The 16457-nt window shown below is 42.0% G+C and overlaps 1 protein-coding gene across 5 annotated transcripts in view; it reads right to left on the reverse strand.

The window, feature by feature from the left end:
* AEBP2 (AE binding protein 2) overlaps positions 1-15964 on the reverse strand; it is a 41126-nt gene extending 25162 nt beyond the window's left edge. For all 5 annotated transcript variants that reach the window (XM_066319516.1, XM_066319515.1, XM_066319514.1 and 2 more), the window contains exon 1: positions 15261-15964. In XM_066319516.1, the coding sequence (XP_066175613.1) occupies positions 15261-15916 (656 nt within the window). In that variant the 5' untranslated portion in view covers positions 15917-15964. The remainder of the gene's footprint in view (positions 1-15260) is intronic.
* Between the last annotated feature and the right edge of the window lie 493 nt (positions 15965-16457).

Here is a 16457-nt window from a genome sequence, read left to right on the forward strand (position 1 = left end):
CCATGTCTTCCTTCCATCCCCAGTAATCTTGATTCCTTTTATGACACCCAACCTCCCAATCTGTCACTAGCAATTAAAAAAATATTCCAGCTGAAGCTCCCAGCCCCAACAGCATTAACAGCCACTAACTACACATATTGTAACAGCTTTTTAAGATCCCTGTAAGAAATTGTCAGAGGCTTTATCCGCAAAACCTGTTGCAAGTAATCCTAACTTTTCCACTGTGCCAGGTTCACAATAGATGCAACGATGGAACTGACATCTTCTCCTTCCTCAACAGGTGCAAAAAATTGTCCCCAAAAATAAAGTCTGTAAAACTGCACTGTGAAAGCAAAATTTACTCATGATGATAGAAAAATTGAATAATTCATTATAGTTAATTGTGCCACCACCCCACATCCCTCTCAGTTTGAGCTATCCAAATACAGCTCTCTCAAAATCACACTTGGAAGTAGGTTTGGACACACAGAATGGCACAAAGCCCAGGCACTTCTGCCACAGACAGTGCTGTTACACGGATCAGTGGTCCCAACAGGAAGCTGCTTAGCCAAGGATGGCAAAGCACTGCACATACAGGACTCATGCAACAGCTGCCTCACACCAGCTCAGATCAATAAATAACCCTGCCTTTCCCACAGCTGAAAGGTACCAGAGGAAACTGCTTCCCAAATAGTTTCAAGGAGGAGTTCAAAGCTATTTCCAGTCAGTACGAGTTTCTACACCCACAGACAGCATTAGAATGTGTCCGTTCTTACACACCCCACAAACAGTACAAGCAGGCTTCTGACTGAGAGGATGTGTGGCGCTGGTGACTACAGGGCAGAGTATAAGGGCCCTCAACACAGTTCCCTGGGTTGACAGTCTGGTCTGAGGTGGGAAAGCAACGAGAAAATGTAACCCTGTGCAAGTTCTATAAAAGCATTTTGGGGCAGGGAAGAAGTGCACCCTCACGCAGTTGTGCAAGTGTGTGGTTTCTCTGTTCCACAGGTATGAAACCTGCTTAATTCCTCTAAGAAGAGATTAAAAAAATCCCTGGAAATTATCAACCCAAAGCATGAGAGTTTAATTCACATTGCCAGTGCAGTGCAACAGACCTTGACACAAAATCACAGGCCTCTAATTTTACAGCCTAAGGAATGCAAATGCTTAAGCTTTGTGGTTTTCTATAAGCTATCCTACCTTCTTCTGGAGAAAAATATATAAAAGTCAACTGATCCCAGCACAAGCTATCATGACAAGTAGGGTTATTAATGGCATAAAAAACCAGTAACAAACTAATTTAGCTATTACTGTTTAAATGTTTGCTGGGTCGGGGTTTAATAGCCCAAGTGTTTGCTAAGGGCTAACAGATTAACACAGTATCAAAATCTTGTATCAGAGGAACTGGAACAAAAAAAGGCTGCCCATAGCACTTAAACCAAGTAGTACCATATAAAATCTGGAAATTGAGAATGAAGTGCTACACTGGACTATAATTCCATAAGCCATTCAAAATCCTGTCTAAAACTGGGGAAAAAAATAACTCAAATCCAGTTGAGCAATAACAACCTAACATTTAAAATAAAATGCCCTCCTTCCTTCTAGTTTGAATATGACATTGGAAAGCACAGACAAATATTGCTGTAACAGAACCTACTAGAGAAATATCTCAATAGTCTACAAAACAAAATGATCAGGAGTCACACAACAAGAGATCACTAAGTTTGGATTGAGTTTCTTGATAGATTCTTGGTAGACTCTAATGCAATAAACTCACTGCCCTGGTATATTCCTTCTCTAGTAACAATCTGTTAAATAAAAACGTAACATACTTTTTTCTGTTTCCTCTTCTGGGCCTCCAGAACCAGCCTATTTCAGGTGATCAGCTGCCTCCCAGTACTAAGAAATCCAGAATTAGCTTCTGTCTCACTTAGCAATTTGTGTCCCTCACTAAAGGCTGCAAAGAGAATCTGTGAAAGACCAGTGCTCAGTACAGCTCAAGTGTGTGTAGTTTTCTCTTGTCTTTCAAACACTGAGAAAACATCAGGAAGCTTTTCATAGAATAGTCTGCAGTATGTGTAACATCAAAGACACTGACTTGGGCGGTCTCTTGACCTGCCCATTTCAAGATGAAGCAGAAAGATAAGTTTTACAGTCAGAGCTGTGGCTGCGACTAAGTCTGCCAAGACTTAACTGCAACATTGTGTCTGTTAGAGCTGCCAATTCACCCACTTTTTCTGTTTCTCAGAATTTCAGACAGGGCATGAGGACAGGACACACCAGCAAGTAAGATGCAGCCACAAACACTCAGAACTACAGAAAAAATAATGTGTGTATCTTTCAGTCTATGAATAGGGCTTTTCAATCCAATATGACTTTCTATCTGCTTGGTAGACAGAGAGAAGGGTTCCCTAACAAAGGCAAGGTAGTGATGAAAATTACATCCTTCTGCTTTCTCACCCCAAATCCATAAAGCCTACAAGTGGGAAAGTAATGATATGCCTAAGAGGAGAAAACAAAGTAAGAAAAACACAAGAACATAGACACTGAAACAGATTTTTAGCTAGCTAAGCTAAAGCAACTTTTTCCGTCTTTTGCTAAGTCCCTTTCTGGCAGACAGATCTGTTTAAAGCCTGCCTGCCACTATCAAAGCAGAACGACACGAGCAGAACTGAAGTGCTTGTGGCACTCCCCTCCTGCCAGTGACAGACAGGGCTGGGTTTGCTCCCAAGCTGGAGGCAGGCTCCAGCTCCATTGTAATTGGATCTATAGACCATGGCCTGATGAAGAACATTAGACATTTGAGTTTCAGAGAGTTCAGCTCAGGGGTCATCCCAAACAATAGAGCATCAAAAACAGTCACTGCTGGAGAGAGCCTGCATACACAATAGCAGTTTTTAAGAAGCACCATTCAAAAGACTGACTAATTACTAAAATTTAGAACTGTTACAGCAAGCACAACATGATCTTCGAGCTTGTTGTCCCTATTTTCAACCTAATCAAGCACCTGAATCAACTTGACGTAAAAATCATAGGTTCAGAGGCAAGAACTGAATGCATTTCTGAAATGCCTTAATAAATCCACACCTCATTTCACCAAGTCTGCAAACACTGGCAGGGTCTGCCAAATGCAGCAAGGTAGAACTGAAAACACAGAACCTTCTCAGAGGGGTCAGACATTTTTCTCTCCGCCTACAAATTTTCCCTCTACCAAGAGATCAACAGCTTTGAAACGATACTGACATTTAAAACGTGTTCATTAAGCAAAAACATGCAGGCTTAAATAGAGGAATAACTACCTCAAAGGCATTGTTTCAGGTCTTATTTTTATTTTACCTGTGGCTAGAAATAATACAATCTTCATTATCAAAAACATAAAGGTATTTTTAGCAGCACTTTCATGTTAAAAGGCTAGTGCTTGAACAATCAAATGTGTCTAGCTGGTTAATTTAGTTCAAACTATATTTAAAAACAATCCTGAAACAAAAAAATGATATCTAAAATTTGTAAGAAGCTGCCAGTCACTTTCAGTTCATAGAAAACAAAAAGCATTTTTCAAGCGCTTTAAATTCTGGATTATTCTGTCCCTTTAAGGATCTGAGCAAAATTAAGCCGCTGTAGGAGTTCTGTAAATATAGATATTTTCTATAAGGAATAAAAACGAAATTCAAATTATTCACAATTTAAAATGTACAAATTTTTGAACTACATATTATACACTTTGGCCCTAATGTTTTTATATATATGATTAAAACTATAATTTAGAGATCACGATTTGATGCATTAAAGAAAATGGTACACTGCACATCACTGCTGACACACACTTGACTCTCCAAGGAGATTGTTTTCCTCACTACTGCAAGTAATACCTTCTATTAAACTTAACGAATGAAATACCCAAAATTTTTTCTTTCCCTGATTTTGTTAATCTTTCAGAACAACAGCTGAGCAGGAATATCACCAAAAAACCTGAAAGAACAGCAAAATAATTTCATTTTTAGTTTCCACCAAGTCCCATTAGCAACCGCCCACTTGAAGCGAGAGCTGAGCCAGGCACCGAACACATGCACAAAAGCCCAATCAATTTGCTATTATACTTTTAATGTCTGCTAAATATAGTCCCTGTAGACCTTAACTGAAGTAACCTTCCCTGAGGCAAAATCCAGCCCTAACAGATGGGCCTTATACCGTGCCCTGGAGGGTCAACAAGCAGCCCTTCAGTCTGATCAACAGGAGCTCAGCTCGGGCTTCGAGCACCGCGGCCCGGAGCGCCCGCATGTTCCGTGCAGGAGGGAACCAAAGGTCCAGCTGAATTCAGCTGACACCAAACCATCCTGACACATCCTGGACGGGAAAAAAAAAAAACAAACCTCTCATCTTGGAAAGCATCAAATGAAAAACAAACAGGAATTTCAGCGAGCACACACTGCAGGGTGGCTGAAATCAACACTACGGAGCAGCCATCGAGCTGCATGCTACACTACTCCAAGTTTTGAGAACAAATTCTTCTGAAATACGCAGTGATAATCCAGCCATAAAACATCAATCAAATCAGCAGATTGTCTCTGAAAACAAATGCTACAAACCTTACTGGAAGTAAGTAAACAGGTTAAGATTAAAAACCAAACAAACCAAACAAAAATAAACCCCCTGCTAGTTTCTTTCTCTTTTACTAGTCAGTGAAATACTCTGTCATTTCCCCTAACAGCTGCAGCCACATTGGTCTAATCCATGAGGGAAGCTTAAGAAAGAAAACTGAACTGTTACAGTCAGATAAAACCTCAGCATAATGGGAACACTGTGAATGACAGTCAGTCACATCTCACAGCGACTTCAAGGGTTAAAACCTAGAAATCAACAGAAAAGCTTTTACCACCTGGAAGACTAAATCACAACTAGGTACTAATCCCAAAAGAAAACAAACAGCACCAACTGCAATCATTCAATTACAAACACCAAGTCAAAACAGAAACATTGAAAGAAAATAATAATGACATGCTTAGTGACATCCCCCAGCACCTCGTTATTTTCATTTCACTAAGAAAACTTGAGAGTGAAAACAAAAACTTCATCATTTTCCCCACCATTCCTACTGCTTTCCAAGATAGGAGGAAAATTGTGGTGTACAGCTCTGGCCAAGTTCCACAAAAAACGACAGCTTCTCAACACCACCAAATTCAAAGCAATTTGCACTTGCTACTTCCCAATGCAATCAAAGATCAAGTGAAGATCAATCATCACAAAACTTCCAAATTATTTAATTATTAAACCTCAGCTCCCATCACTGAGAAGATCTCCCACCTGTCCTATTTTAAAATATCTCCATCGATTCCAAACAGAGGAGCCACGGATTATACAACAGATTAGTAACTGAAATTATTCTACTGGCTCCTAAACAAAAGCAGCAGAAGAAATTCCTATGTTTTTGTACTAGATTTAATTAGTACAGAATTAATTTAATCAATTAATAAGATTTAATTTTTGCTGACATTCAATGAATATTAAGCTAACTTTAATGCCAATGTCTCTCTGAAGTTAATATCAGAACACCTGCATGTTGTTGCATATGTACGCAATAAAATATAAGGCTCAAAACCAATTATACACAGGTAGCCAAGGAGATTTCAGTTTATCTTTTTGCTTTATGTTCTCCAAATTATCATGTCCATTTAAGTTAGATTAAGACAGATACTAAGAAAAACAGAGGTCACAAAACGTAAGCAATTACCATGAGCCAGCAACACAGCACAAAATTTGAGATTTGCCTGATCTTTTTTTGTTCCTCCACGCATCTTTGGTAAATTGGGTATTTTATAATACATCTAGATTGGTAACAGATAAACTCCTCCTACTAAATTTCAGTAATTTATCAATTTAGTTCGCTAAACCAAACACTTATGTTTCGCAAGCAAAACAGTCTGTCTTAATTTAATGGATATATTTGATTGTGGTATGAAAAAACCATCACACTTTAGAGCTCTTACAGTTCCTTTTCATCGAACCAGCAACGAGCCCAGAGAGAATCTTCAAAGGAGACAGAAAGCAACTTCAGCTGCCTGCATATCTAAGGGGTTTTTTTGACTGATTTTGCTGAGAAAACCATTTAAATTTAAACCTTTAAATACAAAGTATCCAAAATAATTTCATGACTGATAAGAATAATTTTCTCAGGAAAACCTATCCAGTAAGAAAAAACTAGTCTAAGTGGATAAACCACCATAAAAAGAAAACAAACCCCCCCCCCTCCCCAACAACAACAACAACAAAAGAACACCAAACAGCAAAGAGAGAATGCAGAACACTAAATGGCTGCCAAAGAGAAAAATTATTCACGGGGCAGCAAGAAATCAGAATACCTGGATCAAAAAAATAAGCCAGGACTACATGAAGTCAAAGTCCACCGCTGTGTTTGGAAGGCAGCACCTTCTGCTCACATCTGCTCTGGCACATTGCATCCACAAAGACAGACGAAACAACTGACTGCACAGCTCTTCAGAGGCAAGAGAGGCAAAGCAGGACAGGCAAAAATAAATAAAAGCAACATTAAGGCAACATAAAGAAAAAAAGACCATCATTCCATGACTGCAGGATTGGAAGCACTTGTGCTTCTGAATCATGTAAGCATTTTTTCTGGAAATCAAACCTATCAAATCTATGCTTTACACTGATTACATTATTCTAACAAAAACTTCTCAAAAGGAACTGACTCTAAAAGTGTTCATAAATCTATCTTAAAAACATGACTTCAAAATTCTTTATTAAATATATGTATTGTTACACGGCTACAAAGCAACCAACACAGCAGAAAATAAAATAGTCAAGGGAGATAAATTTTATACAGCAGAGCAAATGGTAACATTAAAAACTTGTTTTTAAATTCCTTTGGAAGCAGCAGCTTATTTTAGAGTAAAGCTACATCTAGATAAAGTATGACCACCTAGAAAACGGAACAACACTGGAAACACTTCAGCTTGATAATACAAAACCAGGGAAGATAGGAAAGCTCTTTGAGATAGAGAAATCGGAGGAACTTAAAATAACAAAGATGCGCAGGAAACAAAACAAGACTGAGAAAGTGTATTATGATTCACCACCTCTAGAGCTGTTTCCACTCTCCTGGATCACTTAATTTGATTATTTAAGTTGCTACTCTTAGAATATTTGGGCTCATAATACTTGCATAACACAAAGCCAGGTTATCACAGGGTTTGTGGCACGCAGAGCAACTGGAAACACAATAAGGAAATTTGGAATGCCAAAATATCCAAGGAGCAGTGCAGAATTAGAGCAGGTTAAACATATGTGTCTTGTGATATGACAGTACAAAGATGACATTCTGCAAAAGGATTACACAAATCAAGAAACTGTACTTGATTCTGCCTTAAAGATACAAATAAAACTGCCTTTCCTTTCTGGGAACCATGTTATCTTCAACTCAATAATCTCCCTGGAAAGTTAGAGAACAGCAACAAGTGGTTCACAATTTTCAGTCTTTACTGATAAAGGAGTGTGTTTACTAGCACAGCTTAGGAAAAGCAGAGAAGAAAAACCCTCACTAAAGAGCCACCAGAAATAATTAAATTTTTTAACAGTGCTTCCCACTTTGAGAACCATAATCACTATGAAGCTGTCTAATCAGCACTGGAAGATAAGAGCCTACCTGCTGTAGGTATTACCCTCCTATTCTCCCAACCTCAGGATACCTCCCCTCACCCCAGAACACGAAACACAGAAAACAAGTGGAATACAAAATGACCAAAGAAAGATGCAAATGCACAGAGTACATCTAAAAAATCCTTCCAATTTCAGTTATCATCATGTTTACTTCAACTTAATACAGAAAAACAATTTACACAGCTAGGATAGCGCTGTATAAAGTGGCAGCCTTGCCTATTTCTACCTCAATGAATACTTGCTCCTTCAAGTATTAACCAGGCATCAAAAGCAAGGAAATCAGTGAAGTACAACTCCACCAACTGGCTTAATTCATAATAAAAAGGTCATAAATTAAGGTTTGACTCCTATTCTGTCACTGAATTAACTTCTACTTGTACCAGTTGTCTAAGCTATAACTTAGCATTCAAGTCAATCTAAGGAAATCTGCTTAAAGACATGCCAAAAGGAGTTTTATTTCAAAGGAAAAAGAAACATTTACATTTCTTTGTTTGCGTATTTCAAAAATAATTTCTTTCCACTATCAAGATTTTTGTTTCATTTGGAATCCAAGTCATTACTACAGCACAATAAACGAAAGTCATCACAATAAGGACTTCACTGCAATTTTACAGGGGAGCTAGTAATTTATACAAAAGGCTACACGGAATGACATTAATAATAAGTGGAAATTCTTTATGCTAGGTTCTTATTTTAGGCATATTTAATGAATTACAATACCACTGTATGAGCCAACAGTAAGTTTTTCACAAGTCTGAACTCAAACCACCAAGGTGCAGGTTTCTCCATCTGACATTACACAAGCTGTTGGAATTACAGCACTCCTCTATGGCACACCAGGATGACAACAGGACTTTCAAAATCATAACAAATCTTTTGCTTTCCTCTATCAAGTATCTTGGCATATACCTTAAGTAACCTCTATCAAAGAAAGAAAATATCCATTCAACATTAGCAACAGAAGTTCAGCAAAATTTACTGAAGAATGTAAATTCTAGTATAGAGAAGAAAATTAGATATGGGAAAAGAAATCCCAGGTCTTTCTTGCTTGGCATTTTACCATTGTTAAGAGGGGAAAAAAGTACTTCAGCATCTCAAAAAGCTCCAAAATTTTTCCCCAGTTCTTTGTTGGCATTGAATGCTGCAAAACCACAATCATGATCACTATATTTGTGTATTACAAAACCAACGATAAACAGCCAGCACAACATGGAATATTTATATTTCATTTTCTAAAATAAATATTTTTGAACATGTTCATATCTAAATGACAGAAAGCATATAAAGCTATAAAAAAGAGAATCAGTTACATGGATTGATAACCAAAGAAAACTCTACCTCAGGGAATCTTACAAATTTGCCACTTTGTATTTTTGCAAGTTATGCCATCGTGTATTTTTAACAGCAACTGGGAGAGCAGATAAAACTCACTGTTCATACAAACAGTTCCTCACTCTCTTCTATTCCCTGCACAACTTCACTTACATTCCCACCTGTTTCAAGGACTCCCTGCAATTACTTGGCTACTTTACAGCAGAGACCAATTTTTCACTTTCTTTGGGTAAAGTTCTCTTTTTTCCCCTCAGGCTATTAGACATATCTCATTCCCTATCGTCCCAGAAGTTTTCTGTGTGTATCTCACACCATCCCCTTGCCAGAAACCTCTATTCCTGTCTTGAAAGCTCCATCTGTTTTTCATCCCCCTTCCACGTATCACTTTCCCAGCCAACAACAGACTGCTCTACAACTACCCCAAGGCAATGGGTTCTAGGTGTATTTCCACATTCCCTCACTGTTCTTCTGCAGCTGGGTAAGAGTTTTAAAAAAAATATGGATATATATATATATATATGAAAGGTACTAGAAAGCTGTGGAAAGATTTGAGCAAGAGTGGTACAGTAGAACATTTCCACTGCATCATCCAAGAGAGTTAGTTTTATCTGTGACCAGCTCCAGAAATGTGATGTCACAGCTCTGCCAAATGACTGTTCAGGCTGCATGTAACACCCTGTTTAACTTCACTGCAAAGTGAAACAGGGAAGGGACAAAGGAAAAAAAAAAAAAAAAAAAGAGAGAGAGAAGAAAAAGGAAAAACCAAGACAAGTTTTTTTCCATTACTGCCTAGGAAATTCCCTGAAAAAAACCCAGCTATTAAACCGTGTATTTAGAAGTTACCAGACTTGATGATGTCACAAACTTAACACAAAACACACACAGACCGGTGTGGATGTTCAAATCCTACATAAAAGCAAAACTATTTTTGTCTTACGCTGAATAGGAAAATGTTTTTCTCAAATTCTATGAAGTATATTTACATCTTACTACAATAACTATAACAGCTCATTATACCAAGCTCTTTCATCTAGTTCACAAAAAGACCTCATGTTAACCACTCAATTATACCAACCAACAGCTTTAGTAATAAAGATACTCACCATACAAAATATCTGGGCTGTTTTGTCTTCCCATCAAAAGCTATTTTCTCCCGTGCCAGAAAGGCCTGAACATAACCATTACAGAAACAAGGGGTTTATTTTGCAATTTGAAAGCAAATAACTACAGCAACAATAAATGCAGTTAGAAATACTGCAAATACAATTTTCAGCAGAATTTCTGAAACTCGGGTAAACTTCTGTACAGCTCACTGTGACATGGCAATATTGCACACACTCAAAAAAAAAAAAAAAATTTACGACTTAAGCACCTTGTCATAAGTGCTAATGAATGATTCCTCACTTCCTGCATAGGAACAAGTGAGACTATGCAGCAAAGCAGCAAAGAGAGGCCTGAAGCACTTTTTAATCTGGTCACATGGATCCATGAAACACGCCTATTAGTACGACATGTCCTCCAGATTATATTTCAAACTTACTGTTCTGCCTTCAGAAATGTCACTCATACAACTTGTGTGCCACTGCCAAGTAAATCTAAGTTCTTAGCCTTTCAGATTTTAAAAGATAGACAAAATACAGACTATAATTAAAACTAATATTTTTAAACCAGCATACATCTTAAAGGTTGACAATGCCTTCATTTTCCATGAGATTCGAAAAAAACTCAGACTAGAGTCTGGAATTTTCACATCTAAACCTCTTGTCTTTCAACCCATTAGTTCCACACTGTCACTTCACTCAGTAAAATGAAAAACTTCACAATCTAAAGCACAAAGAAATTTACTACTGAAAAACTTATCTGAAATGTGTTTTAAAAACTGCTTCTCTATTAAACATGAACAGACTAACAACATTTTCAGAAGTATTATGCAAGTTGTATGTGGTTAAGAACAGAAATGGTCATTGAGTATTACTGAGTATTCCTTGAGTCAGTGCCTCTCAACAACTGACGTGTTGATGAATAACAAAAACCATGAAAAGCTTATCCCCCCCAAAACAAACAAACAAACAAAACCCCACAAACACAAACAAACAAAACAAAACAACCACCACCCAAACCAAAACAAAAAAATCCCAACCTTATGAGTTCCATAAAAATTGCCTGTGAGTAAGATGGACATTATGTAGTGATGTGCCTAAGGGAAAGATTACTACATAGATCCAAAGACAACCTGTTACACTTGGCCTACCAGCACATCCATCAGCACTCACAGATGACTCAGCAGAGCAGCTGATCCTGCAGTTTAAATGCACCTTTTCCATGCTCCTTGCCCAGTCAGGAGGAGGGAGCAAAGGATAAACTCCTAAGAGGGGTAAAGATAGTGTAAGAACAGTAAACCAGGGGTAACTTCTAGGTGATAGTACAAAGACTCAAGACAAATTCACAAGGGTGAACAAAAAAGCTCTTCATCCAGATCTAGTACTCAAATTTCTGCTCAACAACTTCTTAAAACTGCAAGACCTACCACTGCTTTCTAAATCAAACAAAATCTGATGATGAAACTACTTTAGATTTAAATATATTTCCATAGTAAGTGTTCCAGTAAACAATATTTAAATTATTTCAGTAAACTAAGTGTTTGTAAGAAAATATCATAATTCAGCAGTAGCAACACCAGGGAGCTGCAGATGCATTTCTACCACACTCAGCTGAGCTGGTTTATACCCAAATCCCTGCATTTGCTTAGGTCCAGCTTCAGTGTTTATAGTTAACTGAACCATCATTTTGTTCTTTTCAAGCCCTGTCAAATGTTTCTGAGCATTGCAGCAAGACTAGCTGCTCCAGAGGACTTTGGAGGAACACATCCATCCTTTCAGCACAGGTTTTGAGTTAGGGAAAAGCACAAGAAAATGAGCAGCATTCACGTGCTGATAATAGTCTTTGTTCCAACTGTAAATCCAGAGGATCACCAGGCTTGAATGCAGACTATTATTACTCAGCCAGCTGATCTGAGCTGGCTCACAAAGTCACAGACAAACTCCTGCATGGCAGTGGGAACTTAGCACAATTCCCAGGAAAAAAAATGGAACTACTACAGATCAGTGAGATACCTGGTAGTCCTTGAGTTACTGCACTGAACTCTCCTGCTGAGCCGAAAATGCCACCTGGGTTATTTATCCCAGGTATCAGTCTGGTCCCTGCTTGTTCCTTTCTGGGTTTTTTTGAGAGGGAAGATAAACATGTTGTAACAAAGTACAAAGTCGATCAGTGGGCATGGAAATGGAGGGTTAAAATTCACCCTAAATTTCAGGGCATTGATAGTCACCTCTGCATTTATTTCTTGTGTTATTATAAATACTGACAAATTTCCTACAAATTATTTGTTCTGTCAGCGGATACTCCCAAAATACAATCAAATGGTATAAACAGAAGTTGCTGAACAGTAAATTTAACAGTACTTCGACCATATACAAAATTTTCCTCTTCACCTGCTTCATTTGTATTTGATATCACTAAAGGAAAAATCAGAGATAACAATGTGGAGAATGACAGAACATGCACAAGGAAATGGGAATTTGATCACTCATGGAATTCAGCCGTCTTACCACACCCTTTTATTCATTCAAATTTTCTAAAGAGGAAGCAAGAAAAAAAAACCCAACCCCAGGGGCATGATCTGAATGTTACCAAACCTGCTGACAGCAGGAGTCTTTACCAAGTACACTCTCCTACCAGCTTCCTCTGGCTAAACCCAGGGTCTGTAAAGTCAAGACTGTTAGTTCCATTTCTTCCCTTTTCTCTCTATTCCCCTCCTAGGGAACCTTACTTTACAACACACTCAGAGTAAAGACACCAAGTTCCTCAGGACTGTGGAGACACAGCGAGTCAGCAAAGGTCATGAAGTACTGTACAATAAACTATCCCACATAAAACAACAGTTAATATCCAAAATAGTGTTCTCTAAATAGGCACAGAGATCACATTTTAATTCAGACGTGACCAAATCAATGAATGATTAATTCTTTCAGGATTTCAATACATTATTATATACCTGTACCTCCACCCTTAAGCCCAAACTGTTTCCAGCTTTGCCTCGGTATTTCACTATTCCAATTTACACACTCTTAACTCTTCAGCACATCCTCTACACTCAGCTTGTCTGTGTGATCATCTGAAAGGCACAGGATTATGTTGTGTCTGCCTTCCAAGCAGCAGCAATCACTTGGATCACAGTGTCAAGCAAGCAACTTGCTGGACTACATGTGACAAAAATAATAAAGCATTCTACCACGCTGCAGCCAAGAGTGCACACCAAATGAAATTTTCCAACACCAGCAATAACAAATGGCATTCTCGGTAGCATTGCTCTTCTCTCACCAACTCAACAAGCAGGCCTTGGAATTACAGCACAAAATGCACTCTCAACACCCCAAGTTTCCATCCTGGTAGGTCAAGATAAAACTTTACAAAGATTTAAAACAAGGCACAGTCCTTATTGAAACCACTAAACACAAAGAGCCCCGCTCCTGCAAGAGAGAGCCTGTCCTGGTGGTACAGGGAAGGAGCAAGAACCCACACACGTGGATTTAACCATGAACAGCAAGAGGACCACGAGAACAATGACAGAGAAAGAAAGTAGCAACCAGCTCTGGAGTGCACAGGCAAGGCACAATGACGCTACTTCCAGAAAACCCCTGCAAGTTATTTCTGTTATTTCCTCAACCCAGACACGCACTTGGATAAGATCAGGATTAGATTTAGACTTTCATTCTAGGAAAAACACGAAACTGTTAGCTTAAAGCTCCTTTATGTACCTGGTGTTTTTCCAGACGTCTACTCCCATACTTACTCAATTGCACATAAAATCTCCGCTTTTGAAAAAACAAAACCTACAAACAAACACCAACATCCACACCCCTCCTTCTACTTGCATAAGTTTAGAAGAAAGAAAATGTGACTTCTCCGAGTCTCAAAAATCTGATGGAAACCCAAGACCTGAATTTTTTGGGGTTTTTTTGTCTTCTTAAGACTTTTAGGCCAATTACACGGTTTTGGGGAACTGACTCACAAGGGGTTTGCTGGGCTGGTTTTAATCTTCGAGGTTAGGTCTAGTCACGCCCCATTTTCATTCTGAAATATGGCTATTAGTATAGTTACAAAGATTTTGATCTAACATATATTTACAGTACATTTCTGGACCAAACCATGTACTTCTCCACATTTAACAGTGAAACTAACTTAAGAAAACACAAATAAAATTCTAACTTACTTAACTGTAACTCTAGCAGGGAAGTCTGATACTTTTTCTGCTACACATACAGAAAAATTGTACAGGTTTCATAAACTATTTGCAAAGACTAATTACTAAGGGGCATACAGCACTTTCACACTGTTTTTACATCCTTTATCCACCCTATTTTCAGTTTTTCCAGTAAACTGTTGCATACGACATCCAAGACAGCAACTACACGAGCTATGCTCTTTGAAATGCTTGACTTAGTAGGCTGCAACAGACCTGAATGGTAGAATTCAACTGTGCGTGAGAATTCGGTTGTGCCTTTTCACCAGAATCGAGCTAGAATGTTGGTAAAATGAAACGTGTAGCTTTAACATACAAAAAGCTCATCTTTACAGATTCTGTAATTCACAATTACAGAACTCATTCAAAGATGACTCCGAGCCTCCAAATACTGAGCTTCACTTCACACTGGGCATGATTATTACTTGTGCACACGTAATGCAGGAAAGGCTGGTCTCCTTTATATTTCAGCTAACTCGATTTTTCCCCCCCTTACGTTTTAAGAGGTTTTTCACTCGCTTTTCTCCCTCTAGAGCAGAGACCCTGTTGCAGGCGCAGGTATAAACCACATTCAGAGATTTATCTCCCATCCCAAAGCTTTAGCACACCCCCACCTGCGCGTTGGCGCAAGACACAGCCCTGAAGAACCCCGAAAGCACCACCTGAGAAAAATCCGCAGCTTCCGAGGAAAGAGGCCCCGGAGGAGCAGGAGGAGGAGGCGGCAGCGCCTGGCGGGGCCGCTCGGGGCTCTCACGGATCGGCGATGGCCGGGGAGCTCTCCCCCTCCTCCCCAGCCAGGGACGGGCTGCCGGGGGCCCCGAGGAGCAGGGGCGGGGGCCCGGCACAAGTTGGCCGGAGAAACCTGTGGCTGCCGTGAGACCCCCGCGGCCGGGAGCGGGGCGGCGCCCGGGGACCGGGGGCTGCCGAGGCGGGGACGCGCCGCTCTGCCCGGGAAAGGGCGCCGGACACTGACCTGTCCTCCGAGTCCATGCGGCTGAGGGGTTCCCCGTCCGAGGACATCTCCAGGCTGCCCCGCCGGCCCCCCGACGTGGCGCTGCCGCAGCTGCTGCCGCCGCCCGTGCCGGGGCCGGTGCCGTATCCCTCGTCGCCGCCGCTGGACACGCTGCTGGAGCTGCTGCCGCCCCCTCCGCCGCCGCGGCCCGGCCCGTCCTCCTGACTGCCCCGGGGGCCCTTGGGCTCCTCCTTGGCGTCGGCCTCGCTGCCGCCGCCGGGGCTCGGCGAGCGGGTCTCGTCGCTGCAGCAGCCGCTGCTCGTGCTGCTGCTGCCCACCAGGCTGCTCTCCTCCTCCTCGCCGCCCTCTTCCTCCTCCTCCTCTTCCTCCTCCTCGTCCTCGTCCTCCCCGTCCCCGGCCTGGCTGGCGCTCTCCGGGCTCGGCTCCGACATGCTCTCCGCCTCGCCGTTCAGCAGCAGCAGCGGCTCCGGCTCCACCGCGGCCGAGGACGAAGGCGGCGGCGGCGACGACGACGAGGACGACGAGGATCCAGCCCCACCGGCGGCCGCCACCTCCGCCGCCGCCACCTCCGCCTCCTCCTCCTCCTCGGCGGGCGCCGCCTGCCCGGGAAGGCGCCGCTGGGGCTCCGCCATGTCGCTGCAGCGAGCGGCCGCCATGGCGCCTGCGAGTCGCTGCCGCGCGCGCGGGGCCGGCCGCGGGCGTGCGCACGGCGGGGGCGTGCGCGCGCGGCCCCGTGCGCGCTCCCGCCGCCCCCCCTTCTTCCTTCGCCCTCCTCGCGCACCCGCACCGGCGGGGAGGGGAGGGGAGGGGCGGGGCCCGGCTCGTGCCGCCGCCGCCGCACGCGCTACGGAGCGCGCCCGGGGACAAACAACGCGGGGAGGGCGGAGCGGCGGCGGCCACCGCCCCCGGCACGAAGGGTGGTGGCGGGCGAGCGACGAGGTCCCGGCTTGAGTCTACCGGGATCCCACTGTCAATACCCCAGGGATCCCGGCTGGAATCTCCAGGGATCCCAGCTTGGGTTCTCCAAGGATCTCGCCTTGAACCTCCCGGGGATCCCCGCTGGAATTCCCCGGGGATCCCGGCGCCCCGCTGGAATGGCGTGATGCCAGCCCCCGGCTCCATGGATAGCGGGCAGTGCCGCGGGCCGCGCCGGGAGCCGGGAACGAAGCGCTCCCGGTTCCGCCGCCTCGCTGCAGG

This window comes from Sylvia atricapilla, chromosome 5 (genome assembly GCF_009819655.1).
Source record: "Sylvia atricapilla isolate bSylAtr1 chromosome 5, bSylAtr1.pri, whole genome shotgun sequence".
Taxonomy (NCBI): domain Eukaryota; kingdom Metazoa; phylum Chordata; class Aves; order Passeriformes; family Sylviidae; genus Sylvia; species Sylvia atricapilla.